This window comes from Colletotrichum phormii (genome assembly GCF_030913505.1).
Source record: "Colletotrichum phormii strain CBS 102054 chromosome Unknown BDP81scaffold_4, whole genome shotgun sequence".
NCBI lineage: Eukaryota > Fungi > Ascomycota > Sordariomycetes > Glomerellales > Glomerellaceae > Colletotrichum > Colletotrichum phormii.
Genome location: NW_026851446.1, coordinates 2361278 through 2379608, shown reverse-complemented (window position 1 = coordinate 2379608; position 18331 = coordinate 2361278). Strand labels below are relative to the sequence as shown.

General features: G+C 52.4%; 4 protein-coding genes across 4 annotated transcripts; 1 reads left to right on the top strand and 3 right to left on the bottom strand.

Annotated features, from left to right (window-relative positions):
• Window positions 1-1068: 1068 nt before the first annotated feature.
• On the bottom strand, window positions 1069-3916 carry BDP81DRAFT_420556 (uncharacterized protein). Its single transcript, XM_060589859.1, has 2 exons — window positions 2375-3916; window positions 1069-2315 (listed from the first exon to the last, which is right to left on the bottom strand). The coding sequence occupies exons 1-2, from the start codon at window positions 3568-3570 to the stop codon at window positions 1550-1552; spliced, it is 1962 nt and encodes a 653-aa protein (XP_060449307.1). The 5' UTR covers window positions 3571-3916; the 3' UTR covers window positions 1069-1549.
• A 930-nt stretch (window positions 3917-4846) lies between these two features.
• Window positions 4847-7429, bottom strand: BDP81DRAFT_167185 (uncharacterized protein). The gene is made up of 5 exons (XM_060582124.1): window positions 6672-7429; window positions 6332-6605; window positions 6075-6250; window positions 5802-5982; window positions 4847-5749 (listed from the first exon to the last, which is right to left on the bottom strand). Exons 1-5 carry the CDS (start codon window positions 7290-7292, stop codon window positions 5235-5237), a joined length of 1767 nt encoding a protein of 588 aa, XP_060449306.1. The 5' UTR covers window positions 7293-7429; the 3' UTR covers window positions 4847-5234.
• A 4689-nt stretch (window positions 7430-12118) lies between these two features.
• BDP81DRAFT_509929 (Alpha/Beta hydrolase protein) lies at window positions 12119-14116 on the top strand (the record flags this gene model as incomplete). The annotated part of the gene is made up of 6 exons (XM_060595731.1): window positions 12119-12397; window positions 12453-12605; window positions 12682-12901; window positions 12954-13360; window positions 13482-13872; window positions 13947-14116. The coding sequence occupies 6 exons, from the start codon at window positions 12119-12121 to the stop codon at window positions 14114-14116; spliced, it is 1620 nt and encodes a 539-aa protein (XP_060449305.1).
• A 669-nt stretch (window positions 14117-14785) lies between these two features.
• Window positions 14786-17076, bottom strand: BDP81DRAFT_509919 (uncharacterized protein; the record flags this gene model as incomplete). Its single annotated transcript, XM_060595730.1, has 6 exons — window positions 14786-15048; window positions 15100-15421; window positions 15482-15747; window positions 15813-16286; window positions 16336-16782; window positions 16816-17076. The coding sequence occupies 6 exons, from the start codon at window positions 17074-17076 to the stop codon at window positions 14830-14832; spliced, it is 1989 nt and encodes a 662-aa protein (XP_060449304.1). The 3' UTR covers window positions 14786-14829.
• Window positions 17077-18331: the final 1255 nt, after the last annotated feature.

Sequence of the window (18331 nt, the reverse complement as noted above, 5' to 3'; positions counted from 1 at the left end):
TTGATTGATGAACTCTCATACCGATTCCTCCATATTCCTACAGCATTGCAAACCAGAAGCTTCCTTGGGTTTTCTCATCCTTCCCTACGCTGGATTTGTTTTTCCCCTCGAGGAAACAGTCAGTCAGTACGCCCTGAGATCTAGCTCAGATCCCGCTTGGACTGGTCCCCCGGTGACTAGATGGCAAGGAAGGACTGGGACCCTTGACATACGTACACAGACATTTCGTTTCGACCCAAGCTCATTGCTCGTAGCTTGGCAGAGGGCAACTCGCGCGAGCTAGTGAAGCATGTCTCGGTATCCGAACAGCCAACGGAGCCGCCGAGTCCCGGGGTGATTGGCACGACCACCGGGTATCCGGTGGAAAGAGTTCTTCAAGCCAACGGGGGGAAAAGTGAGAGACCATCTCTTTCTTCGAGTCTAGGAACTAAGGAACCGCTTGAGTGGGTTTCCCTTATCAATGGGCGGAGCGTTCGGGCCTCGTATTTGGGCAACAAAAAAAAACCTCGTATTCCAGCGGCGACGGGGTTCTCGGGGATAGAATGCACCACGTAGTAACTAACCCCTAACGATGAGAGTCTTCTACACATCACAGCCAAGAAAGACATAGTATCTACATTCACTCGCACCAGTCCCACGCCATCACGGCCCCGAGGCCGCGCGTCTCCTCCCCCGAGTGCCCCGCCCCCGTCCCCTTCCCACACGCAACCCTCAACCCTCGCCCTCCCCTTCCCGCCCTCCTCGGCCCCAAGCTGCACCCATCCCCTCGTCCCCTCAGGCACATCCCACTCCACGCTCGCAAAGCCACCGTCCTCCTCAACGACCCACTTGGCGCTAAACCGCCCCAGCCCCGTCGTGAACCGGGCCTGCGCCTCCGCCGGCAACCCCTCCGCCTCGGCGCCGAACGAAGCCGGCTTCAGACTCCACTCCCGGCCCGCGGGCGCCGTGACGCGGAGCCATCTGCAGCTCTGCAGCTGGACACGAGTCGGGGGTTCCTTTAGATCTCGAGCAGGGGAGAAATGGGGTGGGAGTCGATCGCTTGGCAGAGAGACGCAGGGGAGTCTCTAGTAATAAGCAAGGAGCAAATCAAGAGAGGAGAAGAAGAGGAGGAGGAGGAGGAGGGTCAATGGGAAGAGAAGGAGGAAAAGGAAGAGGAAGAGAGTGCAGGGTTGAAGGAGGAGTCTTGGAGGTTACGTTTGTGGGGTAATCTGGAGAAGTGGAACTTTGTTTCTTGGCACCACCCTCGCTCTCAGTTGGGTTGAGATGGTTCATCTGAAGTCATCATCGTCTGATGATTGGAGTTGGCTTACTTGGGTAGGGAAGGTTGTGTTCTTCATATCAGACCCGTGCAGTTACATGTGTCCTTATGCGGATCTTTGTGCAACTCGCTCGAAGTTCTTACGAGGAAATGAAGCGTCTTGTACAGTTGTCAGAGGTGGACTGTGAGAACTAGACTCAAAATACGGATAGGATTTACAGAATTGGACTAGTCTCGCGGGCCAAAGATCTAAATATATACTAGAAACAAAAGTATAATCACATCACCATCTCACGCCTTGGAAATGGTGACCTCAGCCTGTCCGCCAGACAAGTCAACAAGATACCCTCCCCTCGCCACGCTCGCCCCGGACACCGTGAACTTGGCATCTCCCGACGTCGTCTCCAACCAAACAACAGTCGAATTCGCCTTGAGCGCCGCCGCCTCAGACGCCGCAGCACCAACACTCAACTTCACCGTCTGGCCCTCGCGGTCATGAGTGACAGTCTGAATCGCACCGGCGCTAAGCACAACCTTCAGCCCCAGATCCGCAACAAACACCCGCCGCCTCACCGCGTCCCTCGGCTCAGCAACCACGGACGTCTCATCCGACGTAACAACGTTGCCGCCAAAGACAACCTCGCCGTACGTCGCGTGGTGAACAATGTACACTCCCTGACCGAGTCCCAGCCCCAAAAACCCGAGGCCGTAGTCGCCGGTATACGGGTCCCACGCCAAGTGCTCCGGGAACGAGTGGAACGCCGCCGAGGGGCAGCCGTCGGCGTCGATGTTCGTCAGGGGCGCCGTGTTGCCGGCGAAGGCGACGCGGAGGGCGTTGACGTCGGATGGGTTGCGCTCGTAGTGGTGCAGCATCGGCAGCGAGTTGAGGCCGGAGCCGTAATGGTGGAGCTGGCGCTCGATGCCCTGGTGCTTGGCGCCGTAGAGGAAGTCCCAGTAGCGGCGGGCGTTGCCGTTCCAGCCCCAGTGGGCGACGGTGGGCATGTAGGCTCTGATGCTGTTGATTGCTTTGATGGCGGTGCTGTTGTGGCCAAAGTATCTGTTGCACTGATGTTAGTCCATGTGTGTAAGAGTTTGTGGTTTGCTTCGAAGACGTACTCGGTCCAGTAGTAGACGCCTTCTTGACCGGTACTGTCCCACGCCATCTCGCTTCCAAATGGAACAGCCAGCGTCTCCCAGAACTCGGCGCGGAAACGCATGTTCGCCTCAAAGGTAGTAGCCTCCTGCGTCATGTTCTCTCTCTTCAGGTCCGCAAGCAATTCCGCAAACACCGTCTCGCCCATCAACCCAGTCAACCCGTAGTCGCAGTCCTCGGCGCCGTTCTTCATGCAGTGCGTCACCGTGTTATACGCCTGCGTCAAGTACCAGGTCCAGTCAGCACGGGTCTTGACCTGCGGGTAGTCCCTCGCCACGCGGTACATGGACCAGTACGCCACTACGGGATGGACGTAGTTATACGCGCGGACGGTGGTGTACGCCCTCTCCTTAGTCCACGACGCCCAAGACGTCCAGTCGCGAGACGTGTCGTAGGCGTAGTCGACGGCGTCGGGCTGGTAGAAGAAGGTACTCGATCGGACGGCGAAGGAGTCGTTGGCGGGCTGGATCGTGCCGACAATGGTGTCGTGGATGAAGTCGTCCAGGACCGTCACCTCGGCTTCGACGGGTTGAACAAACAGCTTCGTGGCGGCGGCGACGTACGCGCCCGTGCCGCCCTCGTCGCTTAGGCCCGCGATCCAGACGCGCTCGTCTTGGGTGACGATGGTCTTTGTCTCCTTGTCGTAGCCCATGATGGACGGCGCGCGGCCAAAGGGGTCCGAGGTATCGGTGAAGTGCGCGGCGGTGGTGAGAAAGTGGCCCAGGTCTGAGACTGTCTCCGGCGCGGGCTTGGTGATGTAGTACTGCACCACCTGCGTCTTACCGTCCTCGTAGGTGATTGTCACCTTTGCGCGGCCCCAGGCGCCGGCGGTCGGCGTGAGGAGGTAAGGGGAGCCCTTTGCGGCGGTGTCCTGCTTGACGGTGAAGGACTCCTGGCTGTCAATGGTCTTTGCTGGGGACGAGTGCGTGAGGTAGAGCCTGGCTGTGAGATCGGTGGGCACGACGTAGCCCGGGATGCCCACGGCGAGCGGGATCTCCGCCTTTGTGACGGCGTCCTCGATGGTCTGGATGCTCTCCGCGGCGACGAACTTGAGTCCGACAGAGTACGTCTCCCCGGCCTTGAGGGTCTTCGACGTGGGCGTGTTCCAGGGCGTGGCGCCTTTCCACTCGGTTTCCGCCCACGCCTGAGAGTGAATCATCCACTCGTAGGTGCCTTCGTAGGTCTGCGACTGGTAGTAGTAATCGCCCTGTGGCTCATTGAGAAGTCTCCACGCCTCGAACGGGCTCGAGCCGAGCGGCGCGACGACGAGGGCGTTGCCGAGGCCCTTTACGGGGGAGACGCGGACGTAGCCCGCATCGAGACCGATGTACGGGTCCGCGAGGGAACACTTTGCCTGCGTCTCCTCGGCCGACGGGCGCGAAAAGATGTTGTTGATGGCGACGGGCAGACCCAAGGCGCCGAGCTCGACGGTGCCGTTGGCGGTGTTTGTAAAGTTGACTCTCAGAGCGACGCCGTCGCCTGCGGGAAGCCACTCGCGCGTCACGGTCAAGGGCACGCCGGAGGGCAGCGTCGCAGCGAGGTCTGCGGCCGCAATGACGCCCGGGGCGAGGTCCGCGAGGGCTTTGACGGGGTTCCTGGCGCTGGCGGAGTCGACGGTCGTCCAGTTGCCGGCGCCGTCGAGCTTGAAGCGGAAGGAGACGTCGCCGATGTGGTGGGCGCCGTTGGAGGTTAGGTTGGCGAGGAGGTCCGAGGGGAGGAAGTCAAAGTCGGTTCCGGGCTTGAGGGAGGCGAGGGTCTGGGAGTCCTTGACGAGTTGGCCGGTGAATTGGCCGGCTTTGAAGTCGAGGAAGCCGTTTGTTACGCCGAGGTCATCGCTGGATTGGGCGCGAACGAGGGACGTCAGCGCCAGCGCCAGCGTGAGGGCTGGGAGAAGTTGTGTCCGAAACATCGTGAATGATATGGCGGATCTTCTGATTAGATCGATCGCAACGATGGCTAAGGCTTGTTTTCAGCCAAGAAGGGAGGCGTCTTCCTATTTATCGCTGCGTATGGGCTCTAAAGAAATGCCTCCATCATCATTGAGGTAGCATTTCTGTACTGACCTGCGTCATGGACCGTTAATTTCCCCATGGTTTCATGCGATCTGGAGCCCGCCACCCGTTGTAGAAGCTCGGGAACCATTGATACGAGCCAGGACGCTCTAACATTCGGTCGCATCGTCTGACCTTGCGTGCCTTGTCGGCTATAACCCAATGATCGACAGGGCCGGTTGCTGTTCTCTGCAATCTGCGAGATGGAGGGGTTGCCGGATGTAAATGTCCCTGTACGTGAGCGGGGCGGCTAGTTTTCCTTTGTGGGTGCTGATACGGGAATCTAGTCGAGGGTATAGTAGTGCTTGTCTTTCATCATTCGTGGATCCTTAAAGCCCTCTTGGAATTGCAATTAGTTCATTGCTGGGGTAGCGAGGTTAGATCGGGACCGAACCCGAGTTGCGTATAGGCTTTTTGGTGGTCGATCGGTCGCGAGGATGTTGGTTGCAACGTAGCTCCACTAACCAGTCCGGGGGTTAGTTTGTTGATTATCTGACAACTTCTCGCCGCGGTTGCGAACTAATACCCAAAAGGGGAGAATGCGAATTGTCAACGTAGAGTTGCTGTTGTAGAGACTCTTAGTTGGTTCAGCTTGGTTGACTGTAAACGTTAAGGTTTACCAGTCGCTGCTGTATGTTTCGCGATACCGAAAAAAAGTCGGTGTCACAGATATTAATCGACTCAGGAAGAAAATAAAACTTTTAAAGGAATGAATTAAGGGTGCATTCTTCTTACAAACGACAACCCCCAAAAAGACCCACAGCTTCATGCTTCATTCATCCTGGACCATTGTGAATGACATCCACTCGTTGTCCTCCCATTCCATTGAGTTGACAACGTCTATAATTTGCTGCGTCGTCAAGTCCTCCGCCTGACTGCTGCTGTCTTTGCTCAACTCTCTGTACGCCGGCAACGTCGTTTCTTGACTCAACGGCAATCTCGTTTCCGCCGGCAAAGGGGCCGGTAGGAGAGGGGCTGGTACGCCTGCCTGTTGTTGCCAGTCTGGTTGTGGTAATGGCTGCTGCTGTGCGACAATGTTCGTCGAGTCCGCCAATAGCCTCGGTCTGGTTGCGTCAAAACCGAGCAGCATCTCCTCCAACTTTTGCATCTCCTTCTCCCTGAACTCGGCGATGAGGTTGCCGCTTGCTACCATTTCTCCGACGATGGCGTGCGACTTATCGAGCCAGGGGACTTGGCTCTCTATGAGACGCGAGTCGACCCCGCGGGCGACGAGTAGGGCGATTGTTGATACGAAGAGAGAGTCTAGATCTAGTGGAAGGAATGTTTCTGCATGTGGTGTTAGAGTTGATCCAGAGGGTTCATTATGTGACCAACTTACCAAGCAGCCCCTGCGCTCTTAGTCGATCGAGAATGTTCAAAATCTGGATAGCCGACTCTGCGCACATCTGAAGCGGGTTCCGAACCTTTGGCGATGCCACCAACGAGTCCGCCTCGAGCGGGGAGTTGAATCTCTTGATCAGACAGCACAAAAGTAGAGGTCGGGTCGCGAGGATGATGCACTTTAACCATAAAATTAGCAAAAACAAAAACTCTAAAAAAACTCAAAACCCGGGGGAAATCGCCGACTTAATTAGCGTCTCTTCGTACACACCTGGTAGTAAAGGAGGTGCAGGTGGGCAGAAAGTCTCGAGATGCCGTCAAAGCGCTCATCCGCAAACAACGGAAACGAAGTACGCAGCTCATCGGCCACGGCAACGATGCTTTGCAGCACCGACTTTGTGCTCAGGACGAATTTCTTATTGAGGCGGCCGTTTGCCCCGTAGACGGCTAGATGAGGGGAGGGAAGAAGTCAGCACGTAGGACCTTGAGCGATGGCGGGTGTGTTGAGAAGAGTAGCAGTGCACTTACTGCTACTTATTTCTGCAATGATTCGAGCAAACTTGATCTGCATGCTCAGTGCAGTGGTACGGTGAACGGAACCTGGATATGACGGAAGCTGGCAAAAGACGCCCTCGTCCAGAGTTGATTGAGGCAGCCCCATCAATGAGGTCATTTGCCGGTCGAGAACGTAGACTGTCCACCAGATCTTGCGGCATCGTTGGACTAGGCCCGGTCCCAAGTCCATGACAGGCATGTCTGTATGCATTCCGTGGTTCATTGCCACGCTTTTGGCTTGCCCAATCTGTCCAATTTTGATTAGTCTCGAATATGATTTCATCCCTAAAGTCCCTTTAGAAACCGGACTCACAAAGTTGTGCGCTGCATGTCGAAAGTCCAATGCTTGATAATACCACGCCATCGAGCACAGAATCTCCGTCGACATGATAGGCTCTTTACACAGCGCCGTAACATCAGGCAGAAGCTGCAGCGCCCGCACGAAGAAATCCGCCCCGGCCGGCCTGTTATTCCCCTGCGTCTTTCTCTGGATAAGGCTCTTGCCAAACGCCAGGATCACGAGGAAGTGGATGTACCAGAGGCTGTTTTCCTCCGCTCTATTATCGGTCGAGGATTTGGCGTAAAACGTCTGCATGTGGAGCATGAATTCTTCTTCTTCAAAGAGGTGGAACATTTGCCCACAGTGGAACTTGACAGCGTTGATGAGGAAAATGGCGTAGTCGTGGCTCGGGATGAGTCTGTTGTCGAGCGTCTGCGTTGTTCGGGAGCCATCCCAGCCCAGGTCATAGGCGAAGCCGTCGAAGAGGAGGCTGTTTGTTGGCAGCGGAGATTGGCAGACATGTTCATGGGTGACGCTTAGGACTTGGCGAGAGAATGACCAATTTGATGAGGAGCCAAGGAAGTCTAGATTTGGGTGAGTGGTGTGTTGTGTTGTATGTAACTGCCAGGGCAAAGAGCTCACATGGCTGTCCATTGGATTCGGACATGCAGAATCGAGATGGCGTTGCAGTAAGAGGATTCGTCAAGTCTGGGCCATCTCCATCTCCTGGTGGTGAGTTCCCGCCTGTGCCGTCTGGCGTATGATAATTTCGTCTACGCTCATCGAAGCGTGAAGGGTTATTTGGGTCATCTAGTCCGACTGAATAAGCGTGAACCCAACTCAAGCGCAGCCGAGGAGATCATACCTTCGCGACACGCGACAGCATCGTCATCGCCATCGGCATGCCTTAAGCTTTGCTCCACCAGGGGTCTTGCTTGCGCGCGCTCCAAACGTGCCACCTTTTGTTGCAGCTCTGATAGGTATCTAGAACGACAGTGCCATGTCAGCAAAGTGCCACGCAGTCGAGTGTGTGTCGACAGTTGCTAGAGTCACAACTGACCCCTGCGTCACCATAACCTTGTTATCCCGCTCATCAAAGATACACGTCAACCGTCTCTGTGTGCAGTTGTTGCACGGGTGAAGGCCTGAGCACTTGATCTTTTGCCTCCGACATCGCGAGCAGCTAGCGATGCCGTGTCAGTAAGGTTCTGCTTCGCGAACAGTGAGGGGGACGTGAGGTACGCACGCATAAGATGACCGCTTCGTGATACGACGTTGAGTATTAGAAGACTCCATTTTCAGGGCTATAACAGCTTATTTCCCAACTTGGCCTCAAACCCGGAAGCACTTCCAGAGGTTGGCAGCGCAGGGCAGTGTGAGTTGTGGTGTACGGTGGATAAGGTATCCGAGTGACGTCTCGCCCAGCAGCCAGAATAACAGAAATGGAGATATCGGAAGGGCAGTCCGAACTTCTAACAATTCAGGGTGCGGGGTTTCGCTCTACCGCTGCCCGCAGCAACTAGTTCACCGTATTCCCGGCATTCCGCGTCCGAAAGCGAAGTAGCTTAGTTTAGATGGAAGATAAGACTGAGGGCATGACTGGTCCGCTCAGCAAGGGAATCCTAGACTATGGCTATCTTCAAAATTCCTATTCGAGCAGTGTTACTTTGCTGTTGGTTCCGTGCGGGGTGCATGCCACCCGTTGCAAGCCGCAGCCAAGCACGGAGAGATAGCACTGCGAACGACGGGGACGTTAACGTGGGGTCACCTTTATCGCTGCTTCCGACCCTGGATGCAACGCTATTGGTCTGTTCATTCCTCTACCACAACTTTAGTATTACACCGAAAACAAAAGATTCAATGACCTTAAGTTCAAGAGAGCTGAAGTAATTTTTATATGTTATGTAACGTGGATGAAGTCACCGGGCAACTGCCGCCTACTTAAGCTCGACAAATCCACCTTCATTTCTTGCGAATTCCACTCAAGCTGATGGGCAGCGAGCCATGCATTCACTGCTGAATCGGAGATTGGGTCTTTTCCAACTTGCGACAGAGCGATTCCAGGAATACGCGCTCTTTGTGAGAAGAACTCTTTCATCATGTCGTAATCTAGCGAATGGCTTCGCGGAAGGTCGGTCAAATCAGTGGGCGATAGCACGAAGTCGGCTTCCTAATCCTGCTTCTTTCGCTGCCGCTGATTCTTCCACAAGGAAATGTGCCCTAGCACAGAGAGCAGAAACTCCCTACAGTTCTCTTTTTGAGAGCTCTTATATGCCAAGCACACCCCGACTCTGAGTGAGAAACCTCCTCCCTCAAGGAACATCGTGGTGCCTTTCTCGACACAGGGGGCACCAAGACGCGTTTGCACAATCCCCACGTATAGAAGGGCCGCAACCCTCACTTGGTCTAGAAGGTAGTTGTTAGGAAGAGACTGAGGCGATCGACATGCAGGCATAACCTGCCTAGTACCTACCAGGGGTAAGAAATGGCTTCGTTGCCTCCGTCGTCATGACTTTGTGAGACATAGTCAATTATTTCTCGTGCATAAGTTCGGGTACTGAATCTCAGGGCTTGTCGAATGAACCTGTTGCCTGAAAACGCTGTCTGCCGCTTGGATCCAAAATTCTTCGTGTTGAAGGTGATATGTTGCATCCGCCAAAGTAAGAGCACATGATAGGAAAGATAGAGTCTGTGAGAGACAGCTGCTGGTTATATACCATCTTTTCATACATGGTCATGTGTCTGCAAACAAAGGGATTAATGGTTTCACGAAACGCTTCCTTGAAGCTTGAACACTATCGCTAAACTCTTTGTGCCCCACTTGACCGTCAGGGCCATTTGACATTTCAGATTTTCCAAGAATCCTCCATTTAGTCATTCAGCGATATCACTTGGGCCGTACCGCCTCACTTCTATTCACAGGCTCTTTGGGGCCCGAACAGCAATATCCTGGGTTGCAAGGTTCCCAGCAGCGGTGCAGCAAAGGAGAAAAGCAAGTACGTACTGAGACAATCTAAAAGGTGAGATCAGCTAGGGTAAATAGTGGAGATCAGATGCTCACTGATGCAACATGAGAATCTCTGGAAGAATGACGACGAACAGGCTTCGGCGACAGGAAGAAATGGCCATTCAGAAGTACAGATTGCCCAGTAGCGCATCGCGAGCGCAATAGCGGTCTGCTGAGACCATAGCACAAGCGGAAGCGTAGTGAAAGCGAACTAGAATAAGGCGGAAAGGAAGGGGGCATGGAACGTATTGAACCGCAATGAGAGTGAAACGGCCATAAAGCGTTGAGAGAGATCGGGGGTGGCGGAACGCAGTGACGCTAGTAGGAGGTGAAGATTCGGAGCGGCGGGTGGAGCCAACGGCTCAGGTACTGGTCGGGGAGGCATGTAGCGCCGGAGGGGTGTGGGCTGCCGGAACGGCTCATCATGCCCGATACAGTTCACGGAGGCGGAGGCGGAGGGATGTGGGGCATATCGTCATACAAAACCGTCGGCGTTGGTTTCGGTGGCTCCGGCTCCGGTGTGGAGGTGCTGGTAGTAGTTGTGCTCCTCGAAGTCTTTGTCGCGTATACTGACTCGATGTAATTCCAGGCGTCCGTCACCATCGCCGCCCCAGCATCCTGTACAAACCAGGGATCATTGTCGCCGGCGATACATGGTCCCGGGTACGTGATAGTACTCGTGCTCGTGAAGTCGACTCAGTTCCTCCACAAGATATCGGCGTCGTTGCACAGCTAGTCACGCAGTCATCCGTCATCACCGTCGTCCAAGGCACAACTGTTCGCTGGGCAAGCGACTCCGGAAGACTTCACGATTGTTTTCTGAGAGTCGCATGGGCAATCTGAGCCCTGGCCTTCGCCGCCTGGACCCCCTCCTCCGCCGCCGCCACCACCGCCGGTACCGCCTGGGCAGCCGAAGATCGGACACCCTCCATGGCAGCCGCCGAGACCGCAATTGGTACCACCGCAGCCGAAGATGCACTGTTCGCAGCCGAAGGGGCCGCACCCGCCTCCGCAGCCAAATCGACAATCTGGGTCGCCACAATTCATCTTGCATCCGTTTGTGCTGGGCGGTTCCTGTGTGTAGACTGGCACGGGAGGCTCTGGAAAGTCGATGGAGTGTGTTGGGGGAGGCTGTATGGTTATGGTCGTGCGGCCTGGTGCTAGTGTGGTAGACGCAGGCGGTGGAGGTGGAATGGTATAGTTGGTAGTCGAACCTGACACCACAACAGTCTCAGTCAAGCTTATGCGTGTGTTGTCAACCACTCGTGTCGTTAGAAGCGGCACGATGCTTTGGACAGGTGTCACAGAGGTCCGGACAGGATCGCCATTGCTCACGACAACAGGCCAGAAGCTGACGACTGAGGTGGTGTATGGTGGGAAGCAAGACACGGCAGGACTTGCACTTGACCAGAGATCAGATGCAGGATGAAACTCACCGGATCCTCTGCCATCACCACAGCTTGTGGATTCGCATCCGGTACCGCAGTATTATCCCTTCGAGTGCGAGATAACGTCAGTACAAAGAGATACGTATACCATTCGGGGTCACGTCCAATTATACGTTATTCCGGCCTAATATCCTCAAATCAAAATTCAGGTAGTTAGAGAAATGTAGAGATATACATTTTGACGTTATCTCGCACTTGAAGGGATAAAGTGAATGTAAACATTGCCTCCCCCAGTGAGCTGGGATCCTGGCGATGAAGCTGGTAATCAGTATTGAGTTTGGATCTTTACTTGGGCTCTTCCTAGACCGGTAAAGTAGACAGGGAGATAATCATAGTTCGAGCTTCATTACCTCTACTAAAGAAGCATGCGAGTATCATGTCAAATGTTAATCTCGGTTATTGGCTTATCGTCTTCAGAGTAGTCGTGAACTCAAGACACTTTCAAAATTACGACAGGGGCGTCATGCAAGTTCGGGCCATCCGGAGATAAGCATCAGAGATCGGAGAGCTGCCCGGGGTAACGTAGGATTGAGCAGCGATCTTCGGTGACAACCATCATCTAAGCGAATGCAGCTTTAGAATCTTTGCGGTCATAGAATAAGTCCGATTTGCATCCTATTAGTAGTCTGTCCGATTGGTGCGGGTATTTGCCGTCGGAACCAAGTCAACCTTCTCCGCTTCGGCCTCACGTCGAGGCAACCTACATTACGTCTCAACGGGCAGGCGTTGCGATCATCGAATACCTATTCAAGTGTCATCTGATTTTGGCGTTGCAATGGGATGGTCGGGATGTGAAGATACGCCGGGACTACATCTCTGCTGCGATAGAGGGAATACGAGGCTGCGACCAAGTCATTGAACATTCGTATACACGTGCTGCGCGTTGCATTATCGAACTTCCTAGTTAGTCAAACTGAATTATGCCTGGTACTTAGAAGGTTAAATAATCATAGTAGTCCGAAATGTAGGAGAATCAAGGTAGTTGTTCCTGAAGATCTATCCAGTTCATTTGATTTCTTCGCAGTATGATGCTTCAAAGATTGCTGGCGACTCTTTTCGCTGCGACGGTGGCACCTGTCATCGCCGGTGTCTTGCCTCCAAGGCAAGTACCAGGTGCTGCACAAGGCGTGACAACTATCACCAGTCCCGGTGGCTCGACAATACGCTACAAACAGCCCGGCAAAGATGGCATTTGTGAGACCACTCCTGGAGTCAACTCTTACAGTGGATACATCGATATAGCCCCAGACGTGCACATCTTTTTCTGGTTCTTCGAATCGCGTAGAGATCCTGCAAAAGATCCAGTGAGTTCTAAGTCTCATGATGTTCACATGCACGATAATGATGACTCTTTTCAAGGTGACACTCTGGCTGAATGGTGGCCCGGGTTCTGACTCCTTGATTGGTCTTTTTGAGGAAATTGGACCTTGCGAAGTGGTCGAGAACATGACCACCGTTCTTCGGGACTACGCTTGGAATGAGATTTCGAACGTCTTATTCCTCTCACAGCCAGTCGGAACAGGTGGGCCCACGTGAACCTCCGGTCAAGGTCCGCGATCTCACACGAACAGGTTTCTCCTACAGTGAGAAAGAAGTGGGATTTCTCGACCCCACGTACCTTCTCGTAGACAAGGAGCCTGGAGGCTCCGACGAGCGGGAAGGGCGCTGGTCCGTTATTGACCCGACCAAAGAAGACACCAGCCGTCTTGCTGCTATCACTTGCTGGGAAGTGGTTCAAGGGTTCTATGACGCTTTGCCACAGCTGAGCTCTTCCAACATCTCTTCAATTGATTTTCACCTTTGGGCAGGTAAGCATTCGTCGCTGCGAAAAAAACAAGACTTTGACTAACACTGAGACAGAGTCATTCGGAGGGCATTGGGGTCCTGCCTTTTACACTCTGTTCAATGAGCGCAATTCTGAGCTTGAGCAGAGCACCCCAGTTGGACGTAAGCTCAACTTGAAGAGTCTTGGCATTGTGAACGGCATCGTGGATGAGCATGTGCAGACCAAATACTTGCTTGACTTCACTCGAGGCGAAAACAATGGTTACGGTGTCGATCTCATCAACGAAACGATATATAATTACGGCAAGTGGAACCGAGATCGCCCTGGGGGCTGCCAAGAGAAGCTTGACTACTGTGACTATCTTGAACGTGACTCGATCGTTCGAAGGTCGGCTTGTTCTGCTGCACAGTTTATCTGCCAATCTGATGTTGAGGGCATGTTCTACACCTTCAATCTGGAAGGCCGTGGAACATACGATATTGTCAGTCATTTCGGTGCACTATAGAGTATTTGCGCTGACCATTCTCAGCGATTTCCTTCTGGCAAGGATGTCCCACCTGACAACTGGCGTGTAAGTCGTTTTATCCAGATATGCAAGACAGATTTGTAACAAAACTGACTTAAGTGAGCAGCCCTGGCTGAACACCGCTCAAGCACAAAACGCCCTTGGTGTTGATCTGAACTACACGTCAAACAATTTGCTCTATACTGCCTATACCCTTTCAGGTGACTTTGCAGTCGGATATCTTCCGGATGTCGAAAAGCTTCTTGAACTTGATGTCCAGGTGTCGTTGGTTTATGGAGACGCTGACTACATCTGTAACTGGCTGGGCGGCGAGGCGCTCTCACTTACAGCCAACTGGTCTGGGGCCGAAAGCTTCCGTGACGCAGGCTACACCAGTTTGATGGTGGATGGTGAAGCGTATGGCGAAACTAGGCAGTACGGAAAACTTAGCTTCACTCGGGTTTGGAATGCTGGGCACGAGATTCCTTGTGAGTAGTCCCATTTCGCTGCTCTTACGCAAGTAGCCAGAGGTCTCAATCTGGGAAACACTAACTCCTAGCAGACTTTCAACCAGCTGCAGCCTTCCAGATCTTCAACAGAACAAGCAATCGTTTCGATATCGCCACGGGAGAAATCAAGATCAGCCCTGATAGCACGTATCAGACGAATGGAACTGCCAAGACTACCAAAACAACCTCACTTCCGCCCTTGACGGCACAGACAGGGGCTTGACCGGCCAAATCAGGCGTTCCCCTTTCTCATGAGACTTTAGAGACATTTTGGCGATGAAGTACAAGTTAATCCGATTTTAAGGTCTTCATTGGGTTTAAATCATCTGAGACATTAGCCTGTAGGAATCAGAATGTATGGGGTATGAAAGTGGACGGAGTATCGAGGCTTTTCAAACGTAGTGCAATGAGAGGTACGAATAAACCGAGTAAAATGAGCAGAATCGCATCGCAATTTAGTCATGTGCAGTGAAGTTGATTACCTTGACATGATAGAAAGTTGTCCCATCCAGATGTCTAAGTAGATTCATGCATCATAAGCTCATTTCAAAGCCGAATTAGTCCCTTAAAGGATTTGAAACCGGGATCTAGGATATGATCATATCTAACTCGATGTTGCAATAAGGACTGGACTGAGACTATATCCTGATCAGGATGCCTACTTAGGTCTTCGGCAGCTTATAATCCACCTCCTGTCACAAGAGGGCCATTGCCGAAAGGAGATGGATGATGTTGTAGCGAGTAACTCACCCGAGATTCAGCCTTGATGTAACCAAGTATCATAGTAAGTGAATTCCGTGAAACAACAAACAAACAGTTTCATCTAGGTACACAAGCCAGTCGAGACAACAGTTCTTGTTATGTTCAGCGCCGAACTCAAACCAGGCCTAATTTCTCAATGCGATCCCCCAATACCTGCAATTAAACCCTCTTACTTTACTTACTCTTCAGCACAGGGAACTGTGCTATGTGTAGCTTTGCAGTTCCGTATGGAACTAGGCGAGCTACAAAGGCCTCTTCATGCGAAGCTGTATCAACTGCACTGGGATCTGCCGCTGTTCCATTCCGAACCGGCCAGTCCACCCCAGCAGCTTCAACCTCAAGATGTACGGGCGAAGTTCCTGAAGCCCAAAGTGGATTTGGGAGAGCAGTGACCTGTCTTTCAGTTCCTTTCATCCATGGGTCTCTCTTGACGACCACCTTTACGCCCCTGCTCGGGTCAATTCCTATGTTCCAACGAGAGTTTGGAAGGTAATCATGATCACGACACGCTTTCATCCACGGCTTCTCGTCCAAGTCGCTGATATTTGCGACTTCCGTACAATCGGAGGCTTGGTCTTTGTAGTTGCGTGGCAGTCTTGTGTGCGTTTTGTGGCCGATCTCGAAGGCATAGAGCAAGGCGCCATGGTAGATGCTGACGGACTTGTCGTCGTGCTCCTTGATCCTCACTTCCGCGCTCAGCGTGACGAAAATGTCGAATTCGCCTCCAGCGGGAATCTTTAGACGGTGAAAATTTTCTGAATCTCTACTCATCGTAGTCGAGCCAAAACGTTGTGTTTCTGGCCGAGACGGTGATCCGCTTTCGTACAGCTCTACGGTTGAAGAGGTTGTTGACCAATGTGGTACTCGAATGAGGAACTCAAACGCCTCGCTCGTCTGGATAGAGTAACGTATTGCGCAGGGAACAAAGGGGTAGTTGGATTCGCAGTTGATGCTTATCCCGTCGATATCCAGCCGGGATGGAATGAGATGGACATGAGCAACAGAAGGCATGCCATTTCTGGTCCGACCTCGGAGGAATGCGTTCATTAACATCTTAGGGTATGCAGTAGGGTGATTGACAGTGCAGCACGGCTTTCATTTTCAGTCAGTCAAAGACCCATAATTGAGTTGTGCGTATGTCTAGGTAGAACACTGACAAATTCTGGCTCCAGTCCAAAGACGTTGGCGTATCGGCAGACGTCATAAAATGGCGTCTTATCGCCTTTGGTAAGTTCCAACTCGCAGGCCCATGGCTGGTTGACCTGAGTGATGTATTGGTGGCTCCACCAATCTGCACTGATTCCAGCTGGGATAGCGTTGAATGCTGCCAGTTCCACGCGGTCGGCCAAGTCATTGTCCCCGAAGAGTTGGTACAGGTATGACAATGAGAGCATGAGCTCGACGGAGCAGCAAAGCTCGGAGCCACGTTGAGGAGATAGGCCGCCGATGTATTCATCGCTGCTAAGTGATCCAGCTGGAGTTCCGTGATACTTGAAGGTCTTGGCAACAGCATCTCTAGATAAGTTCGCCAGCTCAGGAGACGGGTGCATTCGATTCAGATGAGCTGGATAACGAAGTCCTGCATATACGATGTCAATAACAGCGTACAGACCCCCCCCAGGAACACTCACCTTGCGCAACATTGACACCATGTTTAAAATTCAGAGACTTGTATCTGACAGATGGCTCTTGTGGAAAATCCTTTCCGAAGAAGATGGTCCAATCTCTCTCCATGATTCGAGATCCTTCCCACATCATCTCCATGACTTCCCAGATAATTCTGCGGTCTTCGGTATCTTTCGTCTGGTCGTAAAGCCACTGAAGCGTCAGTGCCAGCTCGTGGGCACGGGCAGCCCCAAAAAGTTGCAGGTCGAAGACATCGTCCTTCTGTGGAATGTACCCAGCATAGTTATCGCTGAGCATGGCGTGCACTAATCTAACAAAACGGAAGATCGCGTCCATGATGGCCTGGCGTTTTGTTGAGTCCGCGATGGCATGATTTATGAGGCCTTGAAGTAAGAGACAGCGCGCCCAGATACCGCGGGTATGAGCGGTTGTCTCTGGGCCAAGCCAGCCATCGGCAGCTTGATGAGACAATGTGTAATCAAGAAAATAATCCGCCTGTGTCTTAATTTCGAGGAACAACTCCGGATCCGATACCTCGTCAAGCGTGTATGCCAAGGGAACAATGTAGTTGTACCAGTACGGGGCTGCTTCGTTCAAGGGGGTATACTCCCACGTGCCTCCAAGCCAAGTGCTTTCTTTGACGAATCGATAGAAGTAGAACAAGTTGCCTCCAAGGCCCTTTGCGCTAAGTCGCAATTGATCTCTTAACCAGCCATTGGGCTTTATGGTTCCCAAGGGATAAGTATCGAATTCAAGTGGTACTAGGCAGTGATCGGAACCGGGAACAGAAGACATGTTGACAGCTAGTTGCTGACCGATTATCAGTACTCAGATTATGCTACGTGAAGGAGCTGTAGGACCGATTATGATTTTGTAGTTTCTGAAGTGAGACTCTTCTTCTAAGCCCGCACCATTGCATGAAAGAATCCAATCAGGATGCTAATCGTGAACGATTACCTAGAAAAACATTACTTTCTCCTTATTCAGGCTGTGCATATGTCGCTCCTATGCCTGGAAAAGATCACCAATCGCTTGATATCGGCTCGATGCTAAGACGGTGAAGAGTTGGTAAAGGTGATCTACTCCAGTGTGCGTCCCATCCGTACGACGGGTAAGGATGTGTTTCTGAGTCGCAGTGTGCTTAATGCGTGATCGGGAGCGTCTCCGAATCCTACGGGCCAATAAGCCGGACCAATGAGGCAATGCGGCCTGATTGATAAGGAGATTCCGATCAAGCGAATGGCGATGGGAAAAGACACGGTTGTGCTGATGGCTTGTTTATCTCGTGTTGACGCTCAATGTGTCCTCCACCACATAATATTCAATCAATACACGAATTGTTGAGGTACCTTAGTTCACACAATGCCAGGTTGCCCCCAGGCTTTACTGCAGATTAACGAAGGTAAGGCAACATATCTACTGCTTCTTGTAAGATCACCAGACATCGAATATACTAAACTAAAGAACAGATAACATGGATCTCCGAAATCCTTCTTGGAAGTACATCGGCAAGGACTTGCCCCCTTGACGGGAGGCATCGATATACATAGCACTCTGGACAAGGTGCATGTGACGAGTCTTGATGCCGAGCATGATATTGATGCGCCCAGTTGGAGATTTGTCGACTCTGAATTTGCTTCATCGCAAGGGAAATGGCGCGTTGCAACCTCATCTTCACAGTAACAAGCGTGCACCAACAAAGCGCAGGGTTTTCTCGGTTATTTAATTTAGGCTAAATCGGAATCGACTCACTTTCTTGGAATTCATCATTTTATGTAGAAGGTACTCCGTAGTAAACCGAAGAATCACTGCCAATGCGTATCTACATCGCTGTTTTCTATACATCGGTTGGTAGCATGCATAGGTTGATCACATGGTAAATTTCGAGATATGGAATTTGAGGCTCAATCTCATAGCTTGTCCAATTTGACTGCTTTTAATGATCCCGATATCATATTTGTGGCGTCAGGAGTAAGACACCAATAAGCGTGTCAAACGGTCAAACTCAGAGCCCTGAGCAACGAAGCCGAGGGACGCCAACTATCAACTG

Coding starts and splice junctions, on each gene's coding strand:
- BDP81DRAFT_420556 (XM_060589859.1), bottom strand. CDS start 3,570: ATGATTCACTCTCAGGCGTGGGCGGAAACCGAGTGGAAAGGCGCCACG. Junction 2,316..2,374: donor GGCGTCTACTACTGGACCGA/GTACGTCTTCGA, acceptor TCAGTGCAACAG/ATACTTTGGCCACAACAGCA.
- BDP81DRAFT_167185 (XM_060582124.1), bottom strand. CDS start 7,292: ATGGACAGCCATGTGAGCTCTTTGCCCTGGCAGTTACATACAACACAA. Junction 6,251..6,331: donor CATTGCAGAAATAAGTAGCA/GTAAGTGCACTG, acceptor CCCCTCATCTAG/CCGTCTACGGGGCAAACGGC. Junction 5,750..5,801: donor AAGAGCGCAGGGGCTGCTTG/GTAAGTTGGTCA, acceptor CACCACATGCAG/AAACATTCCTTCCACTAGAT.